The sequence below is a fragment of the Salvia hispanica genome, chromosome 1 (assembly GCF_029641045.1).
Source record: "Salvia hispanica isolate PSC_SH4W2 chromosome 1, Shi_PSC_v1, whole genome shotgun sequence".
Classification (NCBI taxonomy): Eukaryota; Viridiplantae; Streptophyta; class Magnoliopsida; order Lamiales; family Lamiaceae; genus Salvia; species Salvia hispanica.
In genome coordinates this window covers 12,853,199-12,868,908 of record NC_142692.1, presented here as the reverse complement: position 1 = coordinate 12,868,908, position 15,710 = coordinate 12,853,199, and the positions used below count along the sequence as shown (strand labels likewise).

At 40.2% G+C, this 15,710-nt stretch overlaps 1 protein-coding gene and 1 long non-coding RNA gene across 2 annotated transcripts; one reads left to right on the top strand and one right to left on the bottom strand.

Moving 5' to 3' along the window:
• Positions 1-6,895: 6,895 nt before the first annotated feature.
• On the top strand, positions 6,896-8,257 carry LOC148933280 (uncharacterized). Its single transcript, XM_089059801.1, has 4 exons — positions 6,896-7,178; positions 7,277-7,476; positions 7,633-7,781; positions 7,879-8,257. The coding sequence occupies exons 1-4, from the start codon at positions 6,896-6,898 to the stop codon at positions 8,255-8,257; spliced, it is 1,011 nt and encodes a 336-aa protein (XP_088915927.1).
• Positions 8,258-8,594: 337 nt separating this feature from the next.
• Positions 8,595-10,582, bottom strand: LOC125224429 (uncharacterized). Its single transcript, XR_007176875.2, has 2 exons — positions 9,080-10,582; positions 8,595-8,848 (listed from the first exon to the last, which is right to left on the bottom strand). It is a non-coding gene; the product is annotated as an uncharacterized LOC125224429 (long non-coding RNA).
• Between the last annotated feature and the right edge of the window lie 5,128 nt (positions 10,583-15,710).

Sequence of the window (15,710 nt, the reverse complement as noted above, 5' to 3'; positions counted from 1 at the left end):
TAGACAGCGGATTTTATTGGCCAACATTGAATAAGGATGCTTTCGAATTCTGCCAGTGTTGTGAGAGATGCCAACAGACAGGGGGAATTTCAAGGAGAGATGAGATGCCTCTGATCCCAGTGATCGTGTGCGAAATTTTTGATGTGTGGGGAATGGACTTTATGGGACCGTTTCCGTCATCCTGTGGGAATACCTACATATTGGTTGCAGTGGATTATGTATCTAAGTGGATAGAAGCCAAGGCCACCACAACTTGCGAATCAAAGGAGGTGGCGAAATTTCTCAAGGATAACATTTTCAACAGATACGGAGTTCCTAGAGCCATCATCTCAGACCAAGGAACACATTTCTGTAATCGCACCATCGAGGCTTTAATGAAGAAATATGATGTACACCATCGAGTGTCATCTCCTTACCATCCTCAGTCTAATGGCCAGGCAGAGATTTCTAATCGCGAGATCAAGGCGATATTGGAGAAAACAGTTAATCCGTCAAGGAAAGACTGGAGCAAAAGACTCGGGGACGCATTGTGGGCCTACAGAACTGCTTTTAAAACACCTATTGGAATGTCACCCTACAGACTTGTGTTTGGTAAGATGTGTCACTTGCCTGTAGGAATTGAATACAAGGCATACTGGGCAGTGAAGGAAATGAACATGAAGCCGATAGCATGCGAAGAAGAGAGGAAGTTGCAATTGCAAGAGTTGGAGGAACTTCGGCTGGAGTCGTTTGAATCTGCCATGTGGTACAAAGAAAGAACGAAGTTATGGCACGATAAAAACCTCCGGGTCAAGGAACTTCATGTGGGACAGAAAGTGCTCCTTTTTCAGTCTCGGCTTAAGCTCATGCCAGGGAAACTGAAGTCTAAATGGATTGGCCCATACACCATCGTTGGCATCCGAGCAAATGGAGCAGTAGAGATCCAGGGAAGTGCTCCAAACTCTGTTCCTTTCCTTGTAAACGGTCATAGAGTGAAAGTCTATAGGGATAATTCTGAGTTGTGTGTTTTGGACGAGATTCCACTGCACACACTCCCTATTATTGCCTAAAAGGACGAGGGTAATTTCCGATGAATTCCTGGGTCAAGGGGTAAGCTGATAATTTTGAAAATTCACAACTAAACCAGGGAATCTCGGAAATACAACATGTAAATAGTTTAATTTTTTCTCTAAAAAAAAGAAAATAATAAATGAAAAAAATAAAAAAAAATAAAAATAAAAATAATGCGCCTTATGTATATATAATTTCGAAGCACCAGACTCCTAGGGGAACCCGTATTTTATGCCCTAACCTTGACCCAGGGGTCTGGAATCTTCAAATTTTATTTTGTAGGGCATGGTCGAGGGGATTCGTCAGGAGAGAGCCTGAAGGAAGGAGTCAAGGAGGGGAAGGATATTTTGAATTTCAAATTCTGGCCGATAATTATGGGAGACGTACGGTTGCTTACATCACGCCTGCAACCGCACCATCTTTTCACCAGAAAAGATCTATACCGATGGATTCGACCAAGGGAACTGAGTATGACCCCACTTTGTTGGCCGAATTAACACAGAAGGTGGGAAGCATAGAGAAAGCGAAGGAGGTGTACGCCCTATTCACCGCCAGTCTGATGCCGTCTGCGCCGACTGTACCATCACTGCCAATTCCGGCGGATTCGGCCGCAACACCGGCAAATCTCTCTGAAACAAGATCGCAAGTCGCGGAACTACCTCATGCAAGGGGCGTTTCGCAATTGGCGGAGTCTGAGGACGGTGAACAGACGCATGACGAGACCTTGAAAGAGACAAAAGGTAATGTACCGTTGAACCCTAATCTTGAGGGTAGGGAAATGTATGAGGGGGAAACCCCTACTGCTGATTAAATTCTAGAGGGGGAAACCCCTATTGCTGTTGAGATATGTGAGGGGGAAACCCCTATTGTGTTTGAAGTTCGTGAGGGGGAAACCCCAGTTTCTGTTGAAATTGCTGAGGGGGAGACCCCTGTGTTTGAGAAGGCTGTTGAGGGGGAAACCCCTATGTTTGAAACAACTACTGAGGGGGAAACCCCTATTCCAGGAGATGTCAGGGGGGAGAACCCCATCTATATCGAGGGGGCAACCCTGATGATGGTTGAAGAGGGGGAAACCCCAGAAAAGCTGTTGGCAGAGTCAGATCTACATTCGACGGCGGAACCGGAGCCCGAGGAAGGGCTAAAATTGATCGTGGACCTGGTTGATGACCAGGAAACAAGTGAGCCCAAGATTGATGAAAGGGCCGAAAGGAGGCGCACCAGGAGAAGCCTCCTTGACGAAGTTGATGACTTCATGCCTGAAGCGACAGAGACAGAGGCGCGCTTGGCCAAGGAGAAAGCAAGAAAAGGAAAGGCGCCGGCGACTGCATCCACCCGGTCAAGGAAAGCTCCCTCCGTCCAGGAGGTCGACGAGACCCTTTCCCCTGAGACCGAGGAAACCCTTGTCGACGAGCACGAGGAGCCCATCCCTGAGCCAAGCTATAACTCTGAGGAGGTTGAGGAAGAGCCAATTCCCGGACGCCCCGTGATTTGGCTAACTAAGAGCTTGCTGGAGGAGATGAGACAGTTTGATGACCAGAAAAGAATCGCGGTGTACAAGGAACGATGCAGCGCAGGAAAGATGGCCATGTCGGGAAAACAGTATAGCAAGAGGGAGCTCAAGATGATTGCATGTGACAAAGAATTTCGCGCCTATATCCAGGCAATAGGGTTTGAGTGGCTGTTGCAGCACAGCCAAGAGAGGGTACCAGTGGATTTGGCAAGGGAGTTTTTCTCCACTTTTCGTTTGAAGAATACCTCAGACCTGGATGCGGATTCCATCACATTCAGACTCTTCAATCAGGAACACGAGTTGAGCATTAGGGAGTGGTCCCTACGGATGGGGTTGTTCACTAAGGAAGAAGATGAAGATGGGGCTTGGAACGATAGGATGGTGGGGATGCCAAAGAACACACCTGGGTTCAAAGTCCAGACAGCATGGGAACTGGTCACGCACTCTAAATCAGGGGCGTTTAAATCCAGCTACTCCAAGGCTTCCCACATCGAAGATCGGATCCTCCGTTTTGCTCAAACATTTATCAGTTACAATTTGATGGGCAGTGCGAATTTAGCCCTCACTACTACCGATCTCTACTTCACTTGGTGCATGGCAGAGGGTGTTAAGGTGCACCTCGGATATTGGATGGCGCAGGCGTGCCACCAGATGACAAGCAACCCAGGACGTCATATGTACACCTGCCACCTCATCGGCGCTTACCTCCAGAGGAATATAGAAATGAGAATTGCCAAGGCTGCTCCACTTGTAGTCATGTGCGACCCCCCAGAGGTGTTCAGTGTTGATTATTTCTTCAACAAGGGGTTGCTGCAGACTCAAGGCACCAAAACTCTCTTCTATTCTTTAGGAGACAAGGTAAAGGCGGAGCCGGAGGAAGTAGAAGAGGCCATGCCAAGTGAAGAGATCGAGGAGCTGCGGAAGGAAGTCCAGGACATGAAAAAGGAGATGCAGATAATGCGGAAGGATATGATGAAGGAACTCGGTGGGATAAGGAACGAATTGATGGGAAATCGGGAGGCAGTGCAGACCCTGAGGGGAAATATTGCTGATTTGGCAGTGAAATGTGCCAAACAGAATGATAGGATGACGGAAGCGGTGGAGCTTTCAATGAAAATGTTGAAGTGGATGCAGCAGACGCTCCCCTTGACCCAGTTGAGGACAACTCCTGGGTCCAGCAGTGAAGTCAGGCAGCCCACCCGTAGCAGTCCCTCCGTCAAGCGACCACAACAGTCGCTTCAGATGATCTCCCCGACCATTCCCGTGCAAGTTCCAGCCCCACCAAAATCAAAATTGATCGTGAGAAAGTCAGTACCGGAAATCCCAGAGCAGAAGGAAGAAGAGCTGGAGCAGCCAGCTAGGAAGAAGGTGAAAGTGACCCGCCCCGGAGTCCCACCCCAGTCTGGCTCCCGAGGGAGCCAGCCCCAGAAATGATCAAACATCTCTTGACCAAGTAACTTTTATTTTTCGTTCTTTTCTTTTTTTTATTGTCTACCTGTTATATATGTGTTTATCGCTTGTTATATCTTCTCCCACTTAGCCCACTGCGTGGTCTAAGTGTGAGAAGTTCGTGTTTTCTGTTGTTTTATTTGTTTTTCTATGTTTTTCTGTGTCTTTCTTCCACTTAGCCCATTGCTTGGTCTAAGTGTGAGAAGTTTTATGATTTTAGTTTTGTATTGATCTCTCTGTTCCCCCCTTCACGACGATGGCTTAGGGACAAGCTTGAGTGAAGTGGGAGGGGGAGAGGAGTCAATGCATTACCCGTATTACATGTTAAGAGTCTGTTAGTTTTAAGTATTGTCACATGAGCCAGTGGATTTAATACGGCATGATTCCCTTAGTGAAAGTAATTGAAGATAGGAGGCATTTCAACTTAGAAGCTTTTTCCTTAAATGAGCCTAGTTAATTTGAATGAAGCGAGAATGACGGAGAATGCCTCTACTTACTTAGTTGTGAGGCCCTACTATATAGTGAGTTATAAACCTCAGATAACTTTGAGCTAACAAATGTTTAAGGGCCACCACTGAATGCTTAGGGAAGAAGAGCTATGAAGGAGAAAGAAAAAAAGGGGGAATTGGGTTATGAAGGCATAAGCTGGACGAAGTCCAGGGTAAGGCGGTATAAGCTGGACGAAGTCCAGGAGAAAAAAATGGAGGAACAAGCTGGACAAAGTCCAGATAAAGAAAAAAAAAAAAAAAAAAAAAAGAGGAGGAATAAGCTGGACGAAGTCCAGAGGGGGGAATGATCTAAAACAGGAATAGTGATAGCCTGACCCAGGAAGGAGAAAACTCTCATAACCCAACGCTTCAGTGGTGTAGCATTAACTTAAGAGAGAATCGATCCTAACATCCCTGGTAAGGAATGAGTGATCGAGTGAACCTAACAATTGGGTAAGTAGAGAGCTATCTTGACAAGCTGACAGATTGGCTAGGTAAAGGAAGGGAAATGGCCTATTTGGAGGAGTGCAAACTATTGGAATGACCTTAATCTTGTGGGGACAGATGCCTAAAAATTGAAACTAGCTCATGTATATATGTGTTTTGCGTGTTTGTGTGGTTTTCTTATATTTCTTAGTTTTTCTTGTGTCTAGGTTTAGGAGTCGGTCCAGAGATAACCTCGCTTGAAATTTGCCTTAATCTTTTTCTTTTCTTGTCTTTATACTTGAGGAAAAGTATGGTTTAAGTGTGAGCAGTTTGATAAGGCTAATTTCATGCATCGGTATGCGCAAAAAAAATGTTATAATTTGCTGGGTCTAACACGTTTCCTAAGCCAGGTGTGTGAAGAAAAGCGCTAGATCAAGGAAGTAAGGAAGGAGATGGTCTAGCGAGAGAAAGGAGTGAAAATGAGCAGAATTTACAAAGAAAAGTGGCGTGACAGAGGAGTCTACAGCTGAGGGCAACAAAGTCATTATCAATACCTCGCTGGGCCCACCTAAAACGCCTATATATAGAGAAGAGCATGCAACGCAGAAGGGAGAGTTTTGACTCTTCTTAGCTCATACATTTACACACACACTTGGGAAAAATTCTGGGGATAATCGGGATAAGGGGGGTATTTTCTAAAGATCTCGAGTTTGGTAACGCTGTCCTAGTGAGGGCGAACATACAATTGTTTTACTTTCAGCTGTTTTTTTTGCTAGTTTCCACCGTCGAACTTCACTTTTGGGAGTCGACTTTGATGTTGATGATGTTTAACTGCTTATCGCTCATGGATCTGAGTTTAGCTGTTTAATTTCAAGTCATTTTGCTTAGATCTCTCTGCTGTTAGCGTAATTCTTAAAATTGCTATGTCGATCTCTGCTTATTTCGTTATTGAGGTGTTTGATGTGTAATTGGGTGACAGATCTGTGGTTGATTGAGTGTTCGGAGCTTAAATTTGAAAATCTGACGTGATGGAGAATTTCTTCTGTTTGGAGTCCGTGTCGGACGCTTGGATCCGGAGTGGATTTAGCGTCTGAAGTTGGTTTTGGCGTGTGAAAGAAACAGTAGTTGATAGACTTGTTTAATTTCCTTTGTTTTCTATTTCACTTCGTCTAGGTATGCAGATCTGTTAAGTTCTCCGTTATTTATGCATAGATTCGATTTCAAGTTAGTAGCCCTGTTTTTTATTTGCTTATGTGTTTTCTCAAGAAGTTTTATGCGAATTTGGTTGTAGAAGACGAATTGAAGGGTGTCGGCCGGAAAAAAAACAATTACTTTTATATGTATTAAATACAATAAATGTCAAGAAATAATATGAGGTTACATTTCAGAATTTGAATGTCCGAATACATATCAAGCTACTCTCTAGTTACAAAATAAATTACACACAAGTCGACGAGAAAGAATATAAGAATACAAATATGTGAATGTTGGGCCTCTCTTTCGAGCCCAAGGGTCTCATGGCCCGATGTTTTGAAGAAGTAGCCCGAGAAGCTTCAGGCAGCAGACCCATGCCTTGGTAGGCCCACTTGGCAGCCCAATTCTTTTTCCAAGGTCTGCAATGTGCAAACAAGACATTAAATTCCTACCAACTCAGGCGTACGAGTTAAACTACCCCACTCATGATCTGGAACTAGCGGCAGTGGTATATGCCTTGAAGATTTGGAGACATCACCTCTACGGAGATCGATGTGAGATCTTCACGGACCACAAGAGCCTCAAATACTTTTTCGAGCAGAAAGATTTGAACATGCGACAACGCCGATGGCTCGAATTAGTAAAGGATTATGACTGTGGTATAAATTACCATCCAGGCAAGACGAATATAGTGGCAGATGCCTTAAGCAGAAAGGCTACACCCCAATTGGCCACCTTCCTCACGCAGAATGAGGAGCTCCTACGTGAGTTTGCTAAGATGCGACTGGAAGTAGTAAGAGCAACGGAGACGGTGGAAAGTAGGATCACCACCTTGGTGATTGAGCCAGACTTAAGGGCCAAAATTGTTGAGACTCAAAAGAATGATGAAGCATTAGAGAAAATTCTTCTAAAAGTGAGGACGGGAAAAGAAGAGAGTTACTGCGAGGAGGCGGATAACGCCATCACGTTTGAAGGAAGATTGTGTGTGCCCAATGACGAGGCACTCAGAAATGAGATCATGAGTGAAGCGCATGAGACACCTTACACTGCTCACCCAGGGAGTACGAAAATGTATCAAGATATGAAGAAACAGTTTTGGTGGGATGGCATGAAGAGGGGCATAGCGTCTTTTGTAGAAAGATACCTAGCATGTCAGCAGGTAAAGGCTGTGCATCAACGACCCAATGGAAAGTTGCAATCCCTCGAGATCCCAGAGTGGAAATGAAAGCACATTGCGATGGATTTCGTGACAGGATTTCCAAAGTCGCAACGAGGAAACACTGCTATTTGGGTGATTATAGATCGCCTCACCAGAAGCGCTCACTTTATACCGATTCGTATCACTTACGGATCAGACAAGTTAGCTCAGATATATGTACAAGAGATCATACGCCTACATGGAATACTAGTGACGATCACTTCAGACCGTGATTCAAAATTTACTTCTAGATTTTGGATAAGCCTATAACAAGAGCTGGGCACTAGATTGAATTTCAGTAAGCATTCCACCCACAGACTGATGGGCAGACTGAAAGAACGATCGAGACCTTGGAATATATGCTGAGAGCCGTAGTGCTCGACCGTGGAGGAAACTGGGAGCTAGTACTACCACTTATAGAGTTTACCTACAACAACAGTTATCAGGCGACCATGAACATGGCCCCGTATGAAGCATTTCTGGGATGAAGTCGGTGAGAGAAAGATTCTTGGACCGGATTCTGTGGATTAGATTATAGAGATGGTATGACATGTCCATGGAAGAATCAAGGAAGCTCAAGATAGGCAAAAGTCTTACGCAGATGCTTGCCGAACCGATCTGCAGTTCAAGGCGGGAGACAAAGTGTTTCTGAAAGTATCCCCGTCTAAAGGGATTACGAGATTCGGCGTCAAGGGCAAGCTAAGACCACATTTCACCGGATCCTATAAAATTCTAGAAGAAGTCGGTCCTATGGCGTACAGATTCGCACTCCCATCGAGTTTCGAGAATGTACACAATGTTTTTCATGTGTCACAATTGAAGAAATATGTGTTCGACCCCAAACACATAGTCCACCAAGTAGAAATGATGTTAGAACCAGATTTAAGCCATGAAGAAAAGCCTGAAGCAATCTTGGATCGGAAAGAAAGAGTTGAGGAATAAATCTATTAAAATGATGAAAGTTCTTTGGAAGCATCACGGCCACGCAAAAGCTACGTGGGAGTTGGAAGACAAGATGAAGGAAAAGTACACAGAACTATTTGAGTGGCAAGCAGCAAGCAAATTTCGGGACGAAATTTTTGCTAAGGAGGGTAGAATGTAATACCCGCTCTTTTATTTACCTTTTCTTAACATTTAAGGTCAAACCAGAGAAACGTTCGTTTCTTCTAATTATTTTCGAACCAGAAATATTAGTCGATGACAATGCTTGTTTGCTAAATTGAAGGGTGTCGGCCGGAAAAAAAACAATTACTTTTATATGTATTAAATACAATAAATATCAAGAAATAATATGAGGTTACATTTCAGAATTTGAATGTCCGAATACATATCAAGCTACTCTCTAGTTACAAAATAAATTACACACAAGTCGACGAGAAAGAATTTAAGAATACAAATATGTGAATGTTGGGCCTCTCTTTCGAGCCCAAGGGTCTCATGGCCCGATGTTTTGAAGAAGTAGCCCGATGGGCCAAGGGCAGCAGACCCATGCCTTGGTAGGCCCACTTGGCAGCCCAATTCTTTTTCCAAGGTCTGCAATGTGCAAACAAGACATTAAATTCCTAATGACAAGAGGAATTAAAGGAACATCCTTTTAAGAGAAATGAAACAACAAGACTTTATTAAAGAGGAAATTAGAGGATGGCAAAGTCAGCTCCCTAATACCCCTTTCACGACAATAGCTATATGAGAACAAAAACTTTGAACACCTAAAAGTACTAAGACAGTCAGCAGCCTGCACTTAAGGAAAAATGGCAGTAATACCTTTCTTAGAGTAGACCAAAAGACTTGCCAAAGGAAGCAAGGTCAGATTGAACTCCTCTACTCCCAACAGCCCCTGGATTCTCTCTCTTGTACCTGCAAAAATCAAACAAAGTGTATTAATGCAAGAGTACTTATGCACAGGCAAAACACCAAGCTTTCTTAAATTAAAGGTGGTGAAGAATCATCAAAGAGGATTTTGCTGCAATAAGAAAACAAAGGATGAGCTCAGCCCGTTCACCTTTCACGATACACCCTATGTACAACCTCACACAAGCTGCCAATCAGCCCATAAATGAGACAAGACTCCATACACAATATGAACAATAGAAGTTAAAGTAGACTATGAAAGAGAAGCCAACACATAGCTCAAAATAGTAGATACACTCCTGCACATTATCTACCCTGCAGATTTCAGAATTTCAAGACTCCTATATATATGCCTTCCCTTGACCTCACCCCTTTACTCAACTTTTCAACCAGCAATAGAGAAAGAGGGCAGTGAGCGAGCTAAGATCAAAAGCACTCCATCTCTCTCCTTTTGGTCCCTTTCACCACAACAGGTAAATCATCAACACCCTCCATGTCACTCCTTTTCATCCATGTAGAACACCACTACACAATCATGCTTAAGCACAAGGATATCACTTAGCAAATCTACAACACAGAAATAGTAGGAAACCAAGCAGAAGCATGTGTAGAAGCACCTCAACTTAGAAATCTTAAATAGCATGCTAAATCCTAAATCCTAAATGAAATCAGTAAAAACACTAGCACACCCTCTGCTTTTGTTTCAAGACATCATGCAAGGCTCAAGAACATAGAATCATGGCTTTAGGAACCTCACAGCAGTAGCAAGCTTTAATAATTTAAGGATCAACACTCTAGCCCCAAACACTAAGCCCATTCCAGTGAGTGAACACTTAAGTTCCGGACTCAAATTAACAAAGTAAAGAGGAAGTAATAGAACTTAGCTTCGGGGTCGAGAAGTGGGACCAAACGGGGCTGTTCGGCGAGGGCCGAATGACGACGGAGCCCTGGGGAACTGACTGTAGCGGCGGCGCTGCTGGAGCAGCAGCGTGAGGTAACGGCGGCCTAGGTCTCTAACCGAAAGGGGGCAGAGATAGGTGCTGCGCCGTAACGAAGTCGGCGGCGCTGGCTTCGCGCTGACAGGCCACACCCCACGCGGCGACAGCTGAGCGGGCGGTAGATGGGCTCGACGGCGGCGAATCGCTGTGTTGAGAAGTCCAAGAACGGAGAGAGAGCTGGAGCAGAGGTGGCGGCGGAGCTCGCCGCGTGATAGCGGCGACACCGGCTTGTCGTCGGTCCAGAGCTGGGGGCTGGCGACATTGCGTGAGGTCGCCGAGAAATGGAGCTAGTGGATGAGATTATGAATCGCGACGGCTATGGTGCTCCGGCGACCAGGTGAAGCGGCGATTTCGCCGAGAGGAAGGAGGGAGACGATCTAGGGACTTATTTCTTCAATTTGGGGATTTTGTGTGAATTGGGAATTGAGAGAAGGACCGATGGAGTTAGGAGTATTAGTGTTGGGCCAATTCTACTTTGTTTTGATGGGCCTCTTTAATTAAAAGTATGGACTAAGAAATTAAATAGAGAAGGTGGGCTACCTGTTAATTGAATTTATTATGGAACTTGGGCCACTAATTAAATAAAGTAGGAGTTGGGCTTGTTGTGCCTAATTAAATCACGAGCCCTCCTAAGTTGCTCGATCAAATTTTTATGTGAAGGTTCGCTAATTAAATCCCGAGATGATAATTTAATTTCGAACGAGATACATGGAAAGTAATACTCTCAAGGTTAAATGAATAATGTCTTAAGCTTCTCTAATAAATTAAATCTCCCGATTTAATTAATGTTTCAAGATTTCTAAAACTTTTCTAGAAGACTAAGAAGAAGAATAAAATGACCACGCATAGGATGCATTCATGTTTAAGTTATTTGACTTCTTAAAGTCTAATTAAAGTATTACCTTATTTCTAAAGGGACGTCCTCACACATCGTTTAAGATCAAGTCAAGGAATTTTCGACTATGGAATTAAGCTTTTGAGGTGGGCATTTCTTTCAAAATGTAAACTTGCCTTCAAGCATGATTATGTGAAAATTATGCTATTTATGTTTTGTCATGCCATTTTATGTTTTATGGATTACCTATCTGCTTGGCTATGCCAATTATGTTTAATCGAATTCGGGTCCCAGTAGGGAAGTAAAGCCTACTCGGACTAGTGTACACATATGGGGATCGTGAGCTAGCTTTTAAGTTGGCCGATCCAGTGACCGTCGTGGAATGTGGCCACATTCCCGGTTCACATACGTTTCAGATATGGTATGTATGTTAAGTGATTGCGCAATCAATTTTACGAACAAAAATACTTTTAGTGACTCAGGCCTTTTAAGTTAAAACCCTGTGATCACTCAATTGGCTGACAAAACTTTTACGAAAATTATGTTTCGGCAACGTGCCCACTGAGTATATCAAATACTCAGCCCTGCATGTTTCTTTTCTAATGTGCAGGTTGAACGTGTACGAGGAGGTGAAGGTGTTGGGACAAGACTTTTAAATAAGTAGTTAGGTAACCCAAAGTAGCATGTCTTCATACGTGCTATTTTGTCTTGGACTCTTCCGCTGCAATCTAGAGTTATGTGCTAGAAAGCTATGAACCTAGTCTTGATACTCTGAACACGTTTTGACTATGTACCCATATGCCTTTGAGACTATTGCTTTAAGTGGTTCCACCCTTCTTATGTTGTCCTATGATTGTTGAGAATTGTTTAGTCGCGAAATAGCTGCGCTCACTAGCACTAGGGAGTTGTGGTCGTGACAATCATAATAAACATCGATACAAAACAAAAGGAAATTCTCCATCACAAACAAAAATGAACACATCATGTAAAATACATAAAGATATACTCTCTTTCCTACCAAAATTAATAATCAACATTCTTTAAACCTAAAATAACATAGAACAGCAATTATTAGTGATAAAATTAATCAAAATAAATGATCTACTTCCTCCTTGAAACCTCTGCTTATTTTCTAGAGTTATATATTTGTTTGTATATATAAATTTGACCCTTGGGCCTTTCCTATTTTATTAACTACAATAATGGCACTGTGAATGTCAAAGGAGAGACAAGCAAACCTTTTTTTTATTAAATTTACGAAGAGAAGCAATCAATATAAATATATATATCTAGGAGTATAATTATACTACATATGTCTATATATCAACGGAAAATTCAACTAAAACATTTGCCACGTCTAAATATACATTGAGTCCATCCCTGTAATGCTTTAAGTCAATTTTTAACTTCAAAGAAGATTAACAACAAAATGCCGTAAAAAGAAAATTCAATGCAACAAAATGCCGTAAAAAGAAAATTCAATGCAACAAAATGCCGTAAAAAGAAAATTCAATGCAACAAAATTCGATTTGACACTCTCAAAGATAGATACACAAAAGAAAAGTAAAATATATAAATACAAATCCCTTTTTGAATTCAAAGTAACTCATGTTAAAACTACAATATTTCTTACGAACTTAGTAATAACTGAAAAAAATATAGCTCTCCTAAAATATGCAAAATACACAAGAACAACAACAAAGAATCAATAACTTCCAAAATCTAAACAGACAATCAAAATACCAAAAACTCACAAAATACCAAAAAAAATTTCTCAAAATTCACAAAATTCACAAAATACCAAAAATTCACAAAATACCAAAAATTCACAAAATTCACAAAATTCACAAAATACCAAAAATTCACTCTGCAACTAATTCTTAAGGTTAAATACCAAAAATTTCTTCTCAATATACATATGAAAACACCAAAAATTCACAAAATAGTAATATACCAACAAAAACACAACAAAAATAAGAGTGGGTGTACATTTTCGAAACTAATGGTAATATTTAAAATTAAAATGAGTAATAATAAAACATAAACACATGATAAGATAACAACTTATGGAGAACCTTTTCTTCAAAACTTGAGAGACTTTTTAATTGTTTTCATAATTTCCTTATGTTAATAACTGCAGACTCATTCTAATGACAACAATTTAAAGTATCAAAACATTAATAAATCATTTTCTTGAAGTTCGAATAAATAAATGATTTAGAAACGCAAAACTAATTCTCTAATTACATAAAACAATATCCAAAAGTTCAAACCCACTGTGGACTTACAATTTATAATTTTGAAGTTATTCTATTAAAGATTAAAAATAGAAATATAATAATTCAAATATCAAAACAAATAACATCTGCAAATATTTACATGAAATAATTAAACACATTACAACAATTAAAAGAGACACTGATAATTAAACCTCAACTGCCAATATTATATGATTAAAGCAGGAGAAATTCGTAGAAATACATATTTGCTCATCTTTCTTGAGTCCGAAAGAATCAGAGTCAACAACAAAATGAAAATTAAAGATGAGCAATCATACAAACCAACATAATACTAATATAATAATACTTAGACAAACGACAAAATAACCACCCCCATAAGCCTATCACATTGTCAACAAAAACACCTTCAATCCTTGGGCTCAATCTTAACCGGTACCAGCTTATGCTTCTTCTTGGAATACTTAATAGATCCATCGAACTCTTCAACCAGCTTTCTCTTGAGACCCGGAGTAACATCACCTTCACTCTTCAAAACAACACTTTTCTTGCGATCCAAGGATGGACAAACATCAACTACAGCATCAACATCAATGACAAAATCTTCATTCATCACTCCAGGAACTCTGCACAAGCCATCAAGACTCACAAGGCCATCATCGGGAAGAATCTCCAAATCAGTTTTTATACCACTCGAGCCAGGAGAAAACAACTTCTCACCATACACCTAATATGCAAAATTAATTAATTAATTAATTAATAATAAAATCTAATAGTTATCATTAATTACTACAAAAAATTAATTAATACTACTCTAAACTACCTGCAGAGAATCTTGATCATCACCCAAATTCACAATGGGAGACAGCCTATCGCACTCTTCTAAGAAAAGATCATCTAATGATTGCGAACAATTCCCTATGTCCAAATTTGGAAGAATATTTGCAGAATATTGACGAATCAAATCCTCATTAGTAACAACTTTTTTGACATTATAGGGTTTCAAGCTTAAGAAATCATCCTCTTTCCTGATAGAAACCTTGAAGAGGAATACTTTCCCAGTGATAAAACTTTTAACATCCTTCGGCACGCAGTTTACTGGAACAACCTAATATAAATAAAAAAAAATATCAAATTAATTAAACTAAAACGAAAAAATTATACACTGTATTTATTTTTCTAACCATACCTCCCGGGTATCAACTTCAGAAGCCTTTTTGTTCATTATATTGACACATTCCTTGTCCCAAACCACCAATTGTGCAGTACTTGTACCATCAAAGACTGAAATCTTCAACATATACCTATAAAACAATTAAATACAATATAAAAATCAACTTTATATATATTAAAAAATACACCAAAGATATCAAAATTAAAATAATTATTTAAATTATAATACCTCATAAAACCAGAGCCATCAAACAATCCACATCCAGAGCAGAAAAACTGATTACCATCCTTAAGAACCTTTTTTCCACATTTCTTGCAAGAAATATAGTACCGATCGCCATAGCAACTAACTGATTCTACTCTTGCACAAATCCAATAACTTCCATCCTGTACATCCAATAACTATAAAATATTTTAATGTATCATAAGTATAACAGAACAAAATAAGAAAACATTTAAATTATTTCATACTTCAAGGCAAAATAATGTTTCAATCGACTTCAAATTTCCGGCAATTTCATCAACAACTTTAGGCTCGTAAGACTTTAACGCCAATGGTAAACCAACTGAGAATGACTCATCATCCTTAATCCTATAGAAATAACAAAAACATGTTAAACACAAAATAAAATAAAATTTATAAAAAGGAAGATCATTTTACAAAATCACACCTTTCTCTAAGTCGATTGATCTCCTCAATATCTTTGTTGAACAATACTCTTGAAGCATTATAAACAGTCCCACAACGAATTTGACCTAAAAGAGCAAAAAACAAATAAATATTAGCATTAGTAAAACAGACATATATAAAAAAATAATTAAAAAAAACATACCATTGAAAGTAGTAGCCTTGCAAAATTGTACTAAAACAATTGGTACAATCTTCAGATCAAAATCACGTTGACTCAAAAAAGAATCAACGTATTGCCCCCACAGAGTGCAATGAACAGATACATGACTATAAAAAAAATATACAAGTTAGTTAAAAATTATAGTACTCAAAACACATAATTAAAATATAAGCTTAAAAATAGAATTTTACTGCTCATCCTCAATAACCAATTCCAGCAATTTAGAATGCTTTTCATTAGAAACCCTAACACAATCTTGAACAACTCCCACCAAATCTGGAATTTAAAATGAAACTAAAATGAAAAATATATAATAATAAAATTAAGTGAAAACCCCAAAAAAATTTAACGTAAACATACCAAACAAACCACAGTTATTAACATCATCAATACTGCGAATACCATTGATACTCATTGTATTATACATGCAAACGCAAAACCCAGATGCTT

Excerpts from the sequence above, each read along its gene's own strand:
- LOC148933280 (XM_089059801.1), top strand. The coding sequence starts at position 6,896 with ATGCGACTGGAAGTAGTAAGAGCAACGGAGACGGTGGAAAGTAGGATC. Across the intron at positions 7,477-7,632 it reads ATCACTTACGGATCAGACAA|ACTGATGGGCAGACTGAAAG; the intron begins GTTAGCTCAGAT and ends TTCCACCCACAG. Across the intron at positions 7,782-7,878 it reads GCGACCATGAACATGGCCCC|AATCAAGGAAGCTCAAGATA; the intron begins GTATGAAGCATT and ends TGTCCATGGAAG.